This window comes from Sciurus vulgaris, assembly GCF_902686455.1.
Source record: "Sciurus vulgaris genome assembly, chromosome: 18".
NCBI lineage: Eukaryota > Metazoa > Chordata > Mammalia > Rodentia > Sciuridae > Sciurus > Sciurus vulgaris.
This window is the reverse complement of record NC_136479.1, coordinates 27,797,800-27,814,143: the sequence shown is the minus strand read 5'-3', so window position 1 is coordinate 27,814,143 and position 16,344 is coordinate 27,797,800. Positions and strand designations below refer to the sequence as shown.

Genomic DNA, 16,344 nt, shown 5'->3' with positions numbered 1-16,344 from the left:
AATAAGTGGTAATATATGGGAGTTCATCAACTTTTGTATGTTAAAAAATGATGGGGGGGAGGCAATCAGTAATACTAAAAACAAAAACACAACATAAGAATGGGGGACTCCTACTGATTAAGAAAATAAAGAAGATAAAGAAATGTATTAAATTTTAATCCAGTTTGGGTTTAAAACCTAGTAACTGGCTGCCTCTGGAGAGACAAAGGTAGGATTATACAAGGCTACTACTGGCATCAACGTGTCACTGTACAAATTAGAAAAAAGAATCTTTGTTGGGCTGAGGTGGAGAACAGACCTACTTGTACCCTTGACTAAGAACCACAGAATAGTGCTGGGGATATAGCTCAGTTTGTAGAGAGCTTGCCTGTCAAGCTTAAGGTCAGGGGTTCAATCCCCAGCATCACAAAAGAATCACAGAATAAGATACAGCCTTTGAGGACAGGGGTTTAGCACACTACCTCTAAATTTACAACTACTGACTGGATGTGGTGGTGCACAGCTATAATCCCAGCAACTTGGGAGGCTGAGGCAGGAGGATCCCAAATTTGAGGTCAGCCACAGCAACTCAGCATAGCCCAAGCAACTTAGTGAGATCCGTCTCAAATCTATCAATCAAATAATAAAAATAATAACAAAAATTTTTTAATTAAAAAAAAAAAGGGTTAGGGATATAGTTCAGTGTTAAAGAGTCTCTGGATTCAATTCCCAGTAGTACCAAAATAAAAAAATAAATTTGTGACTATTTCCCCTCTGTTCACTAGAAGGAATGCAAAGAGTATAAGAGAAAATAGACTTATTTTTCATCTTGTTTTCTTCAGGACACTTTCCAAGTATGTATAGGCTGAGAGGTTGTATAACATTTTTTTGTTACTATTTTAAGGAAGAAAATAACTTCACATCATGACCAAAACACCAACAGTGAATACTCAGAAATAATCAGGCATCATAATTACATAACTGTGCAGGATTCCCCAAGACCCAGAAAACAGTCTGTATATGACTAATAGATTTTATAATTAAGATCACTAAAAAAGACATAGTGCTAAGTGAAATAAGCCCTTCTGGAAAAGGACAAATCCTATATGAGTCCACTTATACTACAGGTTTAGAATAGTTAAATTCCTTAAGACAGAAAGAGTGGTAGATGCCAAGAACTGGGAGAGGAGAGGATATGGAGTCAATATTTAATGGGTACAGGACTTCAATTTGGAAAGATAAAAAAAGAGTTCTAGAGATGGCTGGTAGTGATGGCTGCATAATAATGATTATGTACTTAATGCACTGAACTGTACACTTAAATTCAGTATATATATATATATATATATATATATATATATATATATATATATATATAATTTTTTTTTGGGGGGGGGCTACCAGGGATTGAACTCAGGGGCACTCAACCACTGAGCCACATTCCTAGCCCACTTTTGTATTTTATTAAGAGACAGAGTCTGAGTTTCTTAGTGCCTTGCTTTTGCTGAGACTGGATTTGAACTCTCAATTCTCCTGCCTCAGCTTCCAGAGCCACTGGGATTACAGGCGTGCGCCACCACGCCCTGCTGTTACATATATTTTACCACCAAAGAAAAAAGAAAAAAAGACATGGTGGTATACTTACACATTCAAATCATAATAATTCTTCAAGTGAATTATTTCCTCAATATATCCATTTGCTACATCTGGAAATCTTGCTTCCTGGGAAAGAAATAAGAATATTATATTTTATTCACTAGAAATGAATGGCAATTAAAACCCAGTGGCAAAAAGTGTATAAGTGACTAAAGACTAAGAAAGGAGCTGTAAAGCAGTTCTTCATGTGGCTTACAATTAAGCACTGGGTATCCAGATTAATCAGTCTGCACAAAAGATGAAATCTAGATAGGTCCTACAGGTCATCTGGCCCACTGTCTCATTTTGCACACCCATTATATAAAACATACTAAGCACCTCTACCCAGGCATGGGGAGCCTAAAAACAAATGAGATACACAATCCCATGCCTGCTCTCAAGAGGCTCACACCTACTGGGACAGCAGAAAAACCCTAGGTGAAAAAGAGTTGGGGACTTCGTCAAAGGCAAACAGCAGAGGACTCTACAAATAAAGGCCTACATTACTCTTCATAGTGGTTCTGTCCAACAGAACTTTGCGATGATGGAAACATACTGTTTGCTGTGAGCCCCACATAGCCACTAACACTAAAATGTGACCGAGCCACTGTAACCTAATTCATAATTTTATTTAACAGTAAGACATTTAAATATAAACATCTGGGAGTTTACAATTAACTGCAGTACTTGCTGTCATACTGGATCTAGGTAATTCAATAAATTTGCTGTAAGGATTTGAATCTGGAGTAAACTCAAGGCCTTTGAAAAAACAGGGATTTGCCATATGATAATACCATGGTATGTAGCTACCGCCCCAGAGGGCTTCCTGAAGGTTAAGTACAGATTTAAGGAATCCTGATTCCATTTTCGTTTCTTTAGTTTCTTTCTTTTATTTTCCTATACATCTAGACATATACTTCTTAGGAAAATAATGTCCACATACATTTTTTTTTTCTTTTTTGAAATGAAAGAAAACTCAGTATATTTAATGCCTACAGTTATTTTAATAATAATAATAATAATGAAAAAAACTTACTGTTTCTTTCACTAATAGTGCAACAAGTTCTTGATCTACCTCAGCAGCTTCTTGCCCCCAGAGGTTTTCCAAATTGGCCTCCTGAGATCCTGGCAGGGGAAAGGCTGGCCCTGGCTCTTCATCATCGGTTGCTAATTGTTGGTCTTCAAGCTCCCCTAGAGGATGGGCAGGCTGAGGAGAAGCAGAGCCTGGAATCCCATCCTGTTGGCCTTCTGGTCTTGGAAAAGCTGGCCCGGGGAGTTCATGTTGAAACAACAAGGGCCCCAGTTCTGCTTCAGGCTGCCTTTCCTGAGGAACCACCTGGTTTGTTCTCTCACGGGGCTGTTGGTTTAGAGACTGGAAGTAAGGATGGTCTAGCCAGCAGTCTTCTTCAATGGCCTGATCATCTACTAAAGCAGCTGATTCTCCAAGATTTGATAAAAGCTCTGTCTCTGAGTCTTCAGATGATTGGTTCTGAGCTTCCAAAGGATCACTTTCTGGGAAAAGAAGGCCACTTTTTCCCAAGATAATGATTTTTGGTTCAGATCTAGGGTTGACAAGGTTATTTGCTCCTTGGTTATGACTTGGTCCAGGTTTGGGTTCTCTTACTGTTTGGCCACTCTGCTTAGTGAATTCAGAGATACCAGGAGGCCCAAGATCCAGAAATTCACCGTAGTCATCCTCAGAATCATCCTGTGCCCCAGAATCAAACAACGAGTTGTTACACATTGAAAAATAGCTGTGCTTATCTGATTCAAATGCTGCTCTAGACTTTTTAGGTCTTTCTTCTCCCAATCTTTTCAGATCTTGCCACTGGGCAGCTGGTTTGATGAGATTGGGTCGTGATGTCTGAGGTTTATTTGTCTAAGAAAAAATGAAATTTTAATAATAATAATTCAATTTCTTTCCTATATCTATGCCTCTGTATGTGCTTATACTGAGCTTCTGAGATAGAACAGGAAAGAAAGAAAATCAAGAAAGTCCTCCCCCTTAACAAAATCTATTATTAACACTGCAATATAACACTATACAGTTTGTAAAAATCAAAGTAGCCATTCACAGATGTGAAGCTTCAGTTTAATGAACGAATGCTAACACAGCAGAGGCACAAAAATTGTTCAATAAATATGAAAAGAATATAAATCTCATTAGTAGTCAGAACAAAACTTAAAACAAAACAAAAAAAAAACAGAACTACAAGAAAAAAAATTGAAATACTTATCAACTATATAATCAAGAGCTACTGACAGCACAGTGACTCAGAAAGTTTGAATAAAGATCTAAGAGGAAATTTCTGCCTCCAGTAAAGGCAGATGCATTACCAGGACTAAACCCTTCTACTAAGTAAAAGCAGAAAACCTTGTCAGAATATTGAAACAAAGCAAAGCAAAACAAAAACATCTGCTTGAAGACTTCAGAGATACAGGGGAATCAAGATCCAGGAGGAGGAAATCCAGCAAAAAGGGCCCCTACATTTGGGGTACTTGTTCCCAAAACATGCACCTATCAATCCCAGAACTTGGTGAATTATCAACAGAAGAACAAAAACTTTTGATACACTTACTGAGGAGCTAATTGTATAAAAATCAGAATTCAGAACCTGCCAAAGGAAAAGGTCTGGTAAATCCTTGAAGATGAATACCACTGAAGTAAGGATAGACTAGAAATACATCAGACCTCCCAGAAACTGAATCCTAGATTGGACAGTTTAAAACTCCCTCAATAGGGGCTGGAGTTGTGGTACAGTGGTAGAGTGCTTGCCTAATACATGTGAGGTACCTTAGCACCATGTGAGAAAAATAAATGAATAAAATAAAGTTAAAAAACAAAACAAAACAAAAAACCTCCCTCAATGTGAGATTTCCTGTGCCCTTAATCTTCTTTGAGAAATAAGTGTAGGTCCTCTGTGGAGAAAGAGAACATAATCTAGAATCTCAAAATTTTCATATACAATGACTCACAATCAAAAATAAATAGGCATGGGCAGAGCGCGGGGCACATGCCTATAATCCCAGCAACTGGGAAGGGTGAGGCAGAAGGATTGCAAATTCAAAGCCAGCCTCAGTAAAAGTGAGGCACTAAGCAACTCGTGAGACTCTGCCTCTAAATAAAATACAAAATAGGGCTAGTGACGTGGCTCAGTGGTTAAGTGCTCCTGAGTTTCTGGTAACAAAAAAGAAAAAAAATGTAGGCATGGGTTGGGGATGTGGCTTAGTGGCAGAGTGTTTGCCTGGCATGTATCAGGCCCTGGGTTCCATCTCCAGCACATCACAGCAGAGCACAAACAAATAAAACAAAACAAAACAAAAAACAAAAACTAGTCTTAAGAACTTAATGTGATCAATGAAAACCTGTAAATGAAAGAAATAAGAGGGGCTGGAGTTGTAGCTCAGTTGTAGAGTGCTTGCCCGGCATATGTGAGGCACTGGGTTTGATTCTCAGCACCACATACAAATAAATAAAGATCCACTGACAACTAAAAAATATTAAAATATTAAAAAAAAAAAAAAAAAAAAAAAAGGAACAGACCCAGAACAAACCTACAGAACTTTCAGACAGTAAAGTTAGCAGACATGGATTCTAAACAATGTTTAACATATGCAGGAACATAAAATAATAGATCGGGAATATCAGCAGAGAAAATGAAGAATCAAATGCAAATTACAGAATGGGAAAAAATACAACAGCTAAGATTAGGAATCAATGTATGAAGAAGAGTATTTTAAATAAAAACAGCTGAAGAGAGAAATCAGTCAATTAAAATACAGGTCAGAAGAAAATAGCTAGAATAAAGCATATAGAGAGAAAACTGAACATTAGATAAATGAATAAATGTAAAAAATACAGTGAAAAGGTCTTCACAAATGGAGTTCTAGAAGAGGATAAAGAGGCAACAATATTTGAAGAAAATATACAAATATTCAAGGAGGACAGCATGCTTGATTTCAGTTTTGAAGATCCAAACTTGAAATTAAAAATCCCAAACAACAGAAACCTAGGTATAGCAAAGTAAATTTGTAGAAAATAAATACAAAGAGAAATTCCTAACAGCAACAGTACACTGACTTCTGAAGAACAAAACTAAGACCATAGGCTGATTTTTCAACAGAAAGATGGAAGCCAGGAAACTCTAGAATAGTATCTCAAGTGTTGAAAGAAAATAACTGCCACATAGAATTTTATACCTAATGAAAAAATCAGCACTCTTTCTATAAAAGGAAATCCCAAAGGTGGTCTTTCGGTAGAAGAAAAATAATCTGCTTTTTTTTTTTTGTTTGTTTTTGTGATGCTGGGGATGAAACTCAGGTTCTCACATTCATGCTAGGCAAACACTCTAAATACTGGGCTACATCCCCAGGCCAATAATCCTTTTCAAGGTCAGAGATTGAAAAAAGGAATGAAGAGCAACAAAAAGGGTAATTATCTGGATAAGGTGATGAATGTTCATGATATAAGACAAAGTTTAAGCTGGTATGGTGGCGCACACTTGTAATCCCAATGATTCACTAGGCTGAGACAGGATTCCAAGTTCAGTAAGCAGAAAAGGATTGCCAAGTTTGATTGCCAGACTCTACTTAGTGAGACCTTCTCTCAAAATAAGAAAAGGGTTGGGGATGTGGCTCAGTCGTTAAGCACCCCTGTATTCAATTCCTGATTTTAAAAAAAAAAGGGAAATAAAAAAAAGTCAAAGCGTCTTCATAGATATGTCACTGAAGAAGATACAAAGAAAAAAAAATGGCCAGTAAATCTAAATCTAAGCCAAAGGATGCTGCTTAAGATCACTGGCCACAAGTCTGGTAGGGGTTAAATATATAGTTAGCATATGATCCAGCAATTCCATTCCTTGGAATATGCCAACAGAAATGAAAATATATGTCCACATACAAACTTGTAATGTGAATGTTTATAACAACATGATTCATACTCATAATAGCCAAAACTGTCCATCAGTCAATGAGAGGATAAACAAAAGGAGGTAAAGCTAAGCAATGGAATATTATTCAACAATAAAAAAATTAAATACTGATTCATGTTATACACAGCTAACCCCTGAAAACATACTAAGTGAAAGACTATAGTCACAAAGCACCACATAATAATAAAATAGGCAGTGAATGCAGAAGGTGCATTAATGATTGACTGTAACAGGATAGAACAGGGGACTGGGAGGTGATGGCTTAACAGGGTACAGGATTTTTTCATGGGGTAATGAATGTGTTCTAAGAGTGCCTATGGTGATAAATGCAAAACTGTTTGAATATACAAAAAGTCATTGAATTCATGCTTTAAACAGACAAACTGCATAGTATATGAAATGTACCTCAATAAAGCTGCTTTTAAAAAAGTAATTTAGTATGACATACACTGCGATATGAAGTTAGAAAATATGCTGTGTAACAGCAAGTCATAAAAGACTACATACTGCATGATTCCATTTATATGCAATTTCCATGATAGTCAAATCTATAGAGATAGAAAGTAGACTGCATAGGTTTGCACAGGGTGGGGAGTTGTGGGCAGAGTCTGGGAGAAAATGGGAGTTACTGCTAATAGAAAATGTCTTCTTAGGGTGATGTAAATGTTCTAAAATTATGTGATGGTTATACAATTGAACATACATAAGCTAAAACCACTAAATTATACAATTTAAATGAATGGTCTGGTATTATAGCTCAATGAAGTTAAAAAGAGAGATCACATGGAGAGGCCTAAAGAGAGTGATGCCTGTGCATGTTCATCTGCCCCAGTCCCTGACTGTTCCATCTTCAGCACCATCTGACCAATAGCCAAACAAGAGCCCCTAGCCAGAATTATCCAGCGGACTTCTTCTCATATTCCTGTTCCACAAAAGCTATGAGAGATAATAAAAGGACTATAGTCGACATAAATCATTAAGTTTTGAGTTGATATGTTACTTGGCAATAAGGAACCAGAATAAAAGAATGAATTACCCAAGAAGCTAGTAAAAGGACCATAAAATAAATGCTCAAAAGAATGTTAAATAAGGGGCTGGGTTGTGGCTCAGTGATAGAGCGCTCACCTAGCATGTGTAAGACTCTGGGTTCGATCCTCAGCACCACATAAAAATAAATAAAATAAAGGTATGTGTCCACCTACCATATATATATATATAAGAATGTTAAATAAGCTTAAATAGAAGAAAATAATTACTAAAAACAAAAGCAGAAATTAACAAGTAAGAAAACAAACAGCAACACTATAAGGTAAATCTCAGCAGTTTCTCTGGTAAAGGAGGAAGGAAAAAAGGTAGATGAAATCAAGAAAACAAAAGGAGGAAAACCAAATATACTAAATAGAAAGTGTTTAATTCCATTAAATATGTTCTAAACCACGAACAAATTTAAACAGCATTCTATATTCTTTTCATAACCAGGATCATGTTTACAGAGCAATAGTAACAAAAATGGCATGGTATTGGCACCAAAACAGACATGTAGACCAATGGTACAAAATAGAAGACACAAAGACAAACCCATGTAAATAGGGTTATTTCATACGAGACAAAGGCACCAAAAATATACACTGGCTAAAAGATAGTCTATTCCACAGATGGTGCTGGGAAAACTGGAAATCCATATGTAACAAAATGAAATTAAACTCTATTTCTCACCCTGCACAAAAATCAACTCAAAGTAGATCAAAGACTTAAGCACTAGAACAGAGACCCTACACCTAATAGAATAAAAAGTAGGCCCAAATCTTCATCATGTCAGCTTAGGACCTGACTTCCTCAACAAGACTTCTATAGTGCAAGAAGTAAAATTAAGAATCAATAAATGGGAGGGATTCAAACTAAAAAGCTGCTTCTCAGCAAAGGAAACAATGAACAATTTGAATAAAGAGTCTGCAGAATGGGAAAAAAATCTTTACCACATGCACCTCAGGTAAAGCATTAATCACCAGGATATATAAAGAACTCAAAAAAAACCCCACCAAAACAACAAATAACCCAATCAATAAATGGGCTAAGGAACTGAACAGACACTTCACAGAAGAAATACAACTGATCCACAAACATATGAAAAAATGTTCATAATCTCTAGCAATTAGAGAAATGCAAAATGCAAATCAAAACTACTCTAAGATTTCATCTTATTCCAGTCTGAATGGCAATTATCAAGAATACAAGCAATAATAAATATTGGCGAGGATGTGGGGGGAAAAAGGCATACTCGTACATTGCTGGTGGGACTGCTTTATGTCATAAGAGTTAAATTTTATTGTTTTCATACCTGCATATAGGGTAATAATGTCTGTGTCATTCTACCATCCTTCCCATTCCCACTGCCCCACCCCTTCCCACTCATTCCCCTCTGCAACCTACTATGGAAAGCAATATGGAGATCCCTAAGAAAACTTGGAATGGAACCACCATTTGACCCAGCTATCCCACTCCTGGTTTACACCCAAAGAGTTAAAATCAGCATACTACAGTGATGCAGCCACATCAATGTTCATAGCAGCTCAATTCACAATAGCTAAACTATGGAACCAACCTAGAACCTACCAAAGAAAATGTGGTACATATACATAAAGGAATATTATTCAGCCTTAAAGAAGAATGAAATTATGGTATCTGCAGGTAAATAAATGGAACTGGAGAATATTAAGCTAAGTGAAATAAGTCAATCCCCAAGGCCACATGTTTTCTCTGATAAGCAGATGCTGATCCATAGGGGCGGGTGGGTAGGGAAAAATGAAGGAATTTTGAATTGTACAGAGGGGAGTGAGGGAGAGGTAGGGTGGTGGGGATGGGAAGGACAGTAGAATGACAGACATTACCCTATATGCACGTGTGAAGAAAAATAAAAAATTAACTCTGATGTAAAGCAAAAAAAAAAAGAGAATAAAATATATATATGTATATATATATAAAAAAATATATATAAAATATATATATATATAAAATATATATATATAAAATATATATATATATATATATGTATGTATATACCCTCTTAAAAAAAAAGAGCTGGGGCTGTAGTTCAGTGGTAGAGATCTTTCCGATCATATGTGAGGCCCTGGGTATGATCACCAGTATGCCCCACCTCATCTCCCCCAAAAAAGTTGTAAAGGATTACACAGGTACATGTACTCAAACCTACAGCACAATCTCACTTATGAGAAAACCTCAATCATCAGCAAATGGAATCAATTTAGTACATTACCATCATATTTCAATACCATAACCAAGGGATGTTTCTCTAGAGATAGAATAATTTTCCACATCAACAGATCAAAAAAGAAAAGTCAGATGATAATCTTCATAAATACTGAAATTCAATATAACAGAATTTTACATTCATTTATAGGAAATACTTGAAAAAAAGTGGAAGTAAATGGCTACTTCCTTGACATAATTAAAAGTATCTCAAGCCAAAAGACACTATCACAGTCAATGAGGAAATACTGAAAGTATTAAAAGGCATTTTTATCAGTAGTTATTCTTTTATTTTTTTTTTAAGTATTTTTAGTTGTAGGTGGACACAATACCTTTAATTTACTTATATGTGGTGCTAAGGATTGAACCCAGTGCCTCACACATGCTAGGCAAGTGCTCTACAAGCGAGTCACAACCCCAGTCTTATCAGTGGCTATTCTTATCACCACTACTACTAAAAAATTTGAGAAAGTATTATAATACTATTAGAAAAGAAAGAAGTATAAAAATGAAAAAGTCAGAAACTCTTTAAGTATCATTATTTGCAGACAGATGAGATGCAGATTCAAATTAAGTTGACTATGGACAATAAAAGTATGAAATTAATATAAAAAGCAAAAAATTTGAAAAATTTTAACAAGTCGAAAAAGTTACAATGGAAGATGACATTCACAAAAGCAACAGGAAAGAGAAAATAACTAAGAATAAACAATAAAGAATGTTTGAGATCTGTATTAAGAAAAACTCAAATGCTCTGGTTGAAGAATATAAAAGGTGGCTACACTATATGGAAGATAAAACTTTTTTTTTGGTAGGTCTAGGGATTGAACCCAATGCTTCGTGCATACTAGGCAAGTGCTCTGTACTACTGAGCTACATACCCAGCAAGATTTGTTTCATTTAGACAGACTATCTATTTTGCCTATTTAACTAGAAAAACTGATTCTAAAAACATAAGCATAAGAATACCCAGAATGAGGGCTGGGGTTGAGGCTCAGTGGCAGAGTGCTTGCCGAGCATGTCTGAGGCACTGGGTTCAATTCTCAACATCATAAATAAATAAATAAATAAATAAATAAATAAATAAATAAATAGTTGTTGATGGGCCTTTATTTCATTTAAAGGTCCATCAACAACTTATATATATATATATATATATATATATATAAAAGAATATCCAGAATGATTCTGAAACCATGGTAATAAGGGGGGATAAGCTCTGACAGTAAGAAACATTACATAATGTATAATCACAAAACAGTACAGACTAGTGCTTCAATCGTCAGAGGGAGTAATGATGCAGAAGTTAACTCCAGAAACAGACCAAAAACATACAGCTTCCCAAAGTAAGGGATATGAAGCAGAGTTTGGAAAGTGGGCTGCTCTTGAAAATGTAGGAAAGTGCTGTTCTACAAGACCCAGAGAATGGCAGAAGAATCAGACCCTAACTTGCAATAATGGCTCATCATGGTAAGTTTTAAAACACTCACTTCTGTCAGGATGACATCATCATCTAGGTCTTCTTCCTCATGTTGCTGAGGAGCTGGGGTGACCAGCATTGGAATCCCTTCCTCATCAGAGGAATCAGATATGGTGATGGGCCCATCTCTGAGACTGATCCAGTCTATGGGAAGACACAAAACACTGTCACTGGGAGGCTGGCACAAACATATTCAGTCCTTTAATTCTACTTTGACCTGAAGAGCTTTAAGCCAAGTTCATGGCTACTAGTACATTAACTTACCTCCTCAAAGCAGCACATGCACCCAAGCAGTAAGAGTCATGTTTCCATGCTGATTTTTTTTTTTCAATAATGTATTTTGGGAATTGAGATATCAACATTTTCTTAAATTAGGTTAGAGAAATTTGTGGCCAAAAATCTTAGCTGCCAATTTCTTTAGAGTGAAACCATGCCCTTTCACACATCTCTATTCCTCTCAGGAATAAAGACTTGTTTATTTAAACTGTTAAGTCTGAAAAAGTTGTTACTCGAAACCAGTAAAGTTTTCACTTAATATTTAAAATATTAAAATTTATTTACTATAGCCATAAGCAGTAAAATACATTATATAATCTAGTTAATTATAAAACAGACCTCAAAGATTATTCAAGCAAACATTTCTATGTTTTAGTTAATTATCCATTTAACACCTCTAACAATAAGCAATTTAATTTTGCTAGTTTCCTTTTAAATAGACCTACAGTTAAACTAACCATCTAGATGTGGTAATTCTGTTCAAGGTTGCTACTGCCTTTTATCTGTCTAAAGGCAGATCATGTTTTATATGAATTACTGCATAAAAATACTTGTATTTTTTCCTGTCTGGTTCCATGGGAATGCTAAAAGTTAAAATGGGCAATGAGGAGGATCCAAGATGGCGGACTAGAAGGAGGCTGCGTTCCTTGTCACTCTGTAACTCTGATTTCAAGCAGAGGATATCTGTTTCTTGGTGAGGCAGTTTTTGCTGCTTATCGATCCCCTGCTATCTACCCCATTTGTCTACTGTGATCACCTGCAGTCTGCCAGTATATCGACGCCTTTTTTGAGCGCAGATTGCTCACTGTCAGGTGCCTATCATCCGCCATTTGCCTGCCTCTTGCCAGTCCATCGCCTGCCTTTCACCTACCCATCACCCACCACCCGAGGTTCACCTCCCGATCATCTGACAGCTGCCAGCAGACTGACCACAGACCACCAGTGGAGTGCCAGCTGCCTGCTGTTGACTGGAAGTTCTCTGTCACAGTACCTGCAGGTTTGGTTACAAGTGGCTGCCGCCATTATGAGACAACAGCCAGGCCCCGTAGGACCCCTGGCCAGACTGACTGAGCCCCACCTCCAGGATCCCTCAGCCCGACCGATCACTCCCTGCCTCTGGGGTCCTCCCTGCCCCGAGGACCCCCAGACCAACTGACTGTCCTATCACTGGGACCCCAGACCAACTGATTACACCAAGCCTCCAGGATCCTGCAACCACACCAAACACACCCAACCTCCAGGACCCCTGCCTGACCAACCGCACCCGGCCTCCAGGACCTCCAGTCAACCACATCCACACCCGGAGCTGCAGCTCCCCATTTGACAACACATTTGGAAGCCAGAGCGGCCATCTTGGATAATCCTGGAAGCCGGAGCTCCGATCTTTGCGTGGGGCAAATCCCATCCTGAGACGCCTGCTGGAGACTTGAAGCTCATCGTCAGGTACCTCTCATGCATCAGGCTACTGAACACTGGGAGGTTTGAATACTATATGCCTGTTATACTGCAGATTTTCCTTTTTTCACCTTATTGAAAAATTTTAAGTTTTTATTTCTTTACTTTTCTTGCTCTCTTTTCCTTTTGTTTACCTGTTCCCTCAGAGTCCCTTTCTCCCTTTTTGCATGTTAACATCCAATTTCTTTTGATTACACTCTCACCCTTTCTATTATCTAGAACTTCTGTATATTCTTTTCTTATCCCATCAACAGCTACATTCTATATCCCTCTGCATCCTCTTTGTCCTCCATTAGAAACTGCAGACCTTATTGTGGCAAATCTGTTCGTTTTACTGAAGATAATATTTGAACTCATTCTGTTTATTATGACAATTTTGTTATTGTCCTCATAGGGGCTATTTGGTCTAGGATTGCATAGTGTCTGAATTGGGCACTGCTAATATTGATCTCCCCTTAAAGAAAGGGTTTTGGAAACCTATAGGGCTACTGTAAGCTTATAAGGGGAAATCTGCAATACCCCAGATCTGCACTGCTAGAACAGAAGATACATGAACAACATGAAAAAACAAGGGAAGAAAATGATCCAAACAAATCTAGATTCTATATTAACAGAATCCAATGACAGTATGTTAGAAGAAATGTCAGAAAAGGACATCAGATTATACATGATTAAGATGATTCGTGGGGCTGGGGATGTAGTTCAGTTGGTAAAGTGCTTGCCTTACAAGCAAAGGGCCCTGGGTTCAATTCCCAGCACCAAAAAAAAAAAAAAAAAAAAAAAAAAAAAAAAAAAGATTCATGAAGCAAAGGATGAGATAAGAGAGCAAATGCAGGCAATAAATGATCATACCTATAAGCAGTTGAAAGAGCAACTGCAAGAAGCAAAAGATCATTTCAACAAAGAGAGATTCTCAAAAAAAAAAAAACAAAAAACAAAAAACAAAAAACAAATGGAAATCCTTGAAATGAAGGAAACAATAAACCAAATAAAAAACTCAATGGAAAGCATCACCAACAGACTAGACCACTTGGAAGACAGAACCTCAGACAATGAAAACAAAATATTTAATCTTGAAAATAAAGTTGCCCAAAAAGAGAAGATGGTAAGAAATCATGAACAGAATCTCCAAGAACTATGGGACATCATGAAAAGACCAAATGTAAGAATCATTGGGATTGAGGAAGGCACAGAGATACAAACCAAAGGAATGAACAACCTATTCAATGAAATAATGTCAGAAAATTTCCCAAGCCTGAAGAATGAAATGGAAAATCAAATACAAGAGGCTTACAGAACACCAAATGCACAAAATCACAACAGATCCACACCAAGGCACATTTTAATGAAAATGCCTAACATTCAAAATAAAGATAGGATTTTGAATGCTGTGGGAGAAAAGTATCAGATTATATATGGGGGAAACCAATACGGATAGCAGCAGACTTCTCAACCCAGACTCTGAAAGTTAGAAGGGCCTGGAACGACATATTTCAAGCTCTGAAAGAACATGGTTGCCAACCAAGAATCCTATACCCAGCAAAACTAACCTTCAGATTTGGAGATGAAATAAAATCCTTCCATGATAAACAAAAGTTAAAAGAATTTACAAATAGAAAGCCTGAGCTACAGAATGTTCTCAACAAAATATTCCATGAGGAGGAAATGAAAAACAACAATGGAGGTCAGCAAAGGGAGGAACTACCTTAGAGAAAAACCACTCAAAGGAGAAACCAAGCCAACTTAAAAACCAAAAATAAGCCCAAATGACTGGGAATACAAATCATATCTCAATAATAACCCTGAAAGTTAATGGCCTAAACTCATCAATCAAAAGACATAGACTGGCAGAATGGATTAAAAAGAATACCCAACAATATGCTGCCTGCAAGAGACTCATCTCATAGAAAAAGACATCCACAGACTAAAGGTGAAAGGATGGGAAAAAACCTACCAGGCACATGGACTCAGTAAAAAAGTGGGGGTTTCCATCCTTATCTCAGATAAAGTGGACTTCAAGCCAAAGTTAGTAAGAAGGAACAAAGAAGGACATTTCATACTGCTTAAGGGAACCATAAATCAAGAAAACTCTACACCAAGAATACAAATAACCCAATCAACAAATGGGCTAAGGAAATGAACAGACACTTGACAGAAGAAGATCTACAAGCAAGCAACAGATATATGAAAAAATGTTCAAAATCTCTAGTAATAAGAGAAATGCAATCAAAACTACCCTAAGATTCCATCTCACTCCAATTAGAATGGCGATTATCAAGAATACAAGCAAGACTAGGTGTTGGCAAGGATGTGGGGGAAAAGGTACACTCATACATTGCTGGTGGGGTTGCAAATTAGTACAGACACTCTGGAAAGCAGTGTGGAGATTCCTCAGAAAACTTGGAATGGACCCACCGTTTGACCCAGCTATCCCACTCCTCGGCCTATACCCAAAGGACTTAAAATCAACATACTACAGAGATACAGCCACATCAATGTTCATAGCTGCTCAATTCATAATAGCCAGATTGTGGAACCAACCTAGATATCCTTCAACTGATAAATGGATAAAGAAACTATAGTATATATACACAATGGAATATTACTCAGTTATAAAGAACAATAAAATTATGGCATTTGCAGGCAAATGGGATGAAACTGGAGAATATTATGCTAAGTAAGATAAGCCAATCTCAAAAAACCAAAGGATGAATCATCTCGCTGATTAAGCGGATGATGACACATAGTGGGGGGTGGGGGGCAAGAATGGAGGAAGGAGGGACTGTATAGAGGGAAAAGAGGAGTGGGAGGGTTGGGGGGGAAGAAAAAATAACAGAATGAATCAAACACCATTACCCTATGTAAATGTATGATTACACAAATGGTATGCTGTTACTCTGTGTACAAACAGAAACAATATGTATTCCATTTGTTTACAATAAAAATTTTTAAAAAAATGGGCAATGAAGAGAAAATGTATTTGTCCAAAAAGAAAGGTTGAAGCAGCAAAAGCAGCAGCAACATGAAAAGAGGCATTACTATTACTGGGCATGGAATTCCCCCTTCTCTCTTCTATTTTGCTCCAAATAATGCTGGTCCCTTTTAGTCTTTCCATTTAGCCCCACAGTCAAGAAAGAAATATGACAATGGATCTGGGGGGCTTTGGCATTGTAAATGGAGCAGACCCAGTGTAAAACACCAGACATTTTCATTGTTTTTACCCAGACTGAATAGATTTCTGTGAATAAACATTCTCAATTATTGTATGCCTTTAGTAAATTTCCATTCCTTAAATGGTGTTCTCTAAGAATTTTGTCTAAT

At 37.0% G+C, this 16,344-nt stretch overlaps 1 protein-coding gene across 1 annotated transcript in view; it reads right to left on the bottom strand.

Annotated features, from left to right (window-relative positions):
• RNF216 (ring finger protein 216) overlaps window positions 1-16,344 on the bottom strand; it is a 189,310-nt gene that overhangs the window by 140,839 nt on the left and 32,127 nt on the right. Inside the window, exons 3-5 of the mRNA XM_079120168.1 lie at window positions 11,303-11,436; window positions 2,651-3,493; window positions 1,625-1,701 (exon numbers count right to left, since the gene is read on the bottom strand). Of these exons, the coding sequence (XP_078976294.1) occupies window positions 1,625-1,701; window positions 2,651-3,493; window positions 11,303-11,436 (1,054 nt within the window). The remainder of the gene's footprint in view (window positions 1-1,624; window positions 1,702-2,650; window positions 3,494-11,302; window positions 11,437-16,344) is intronic.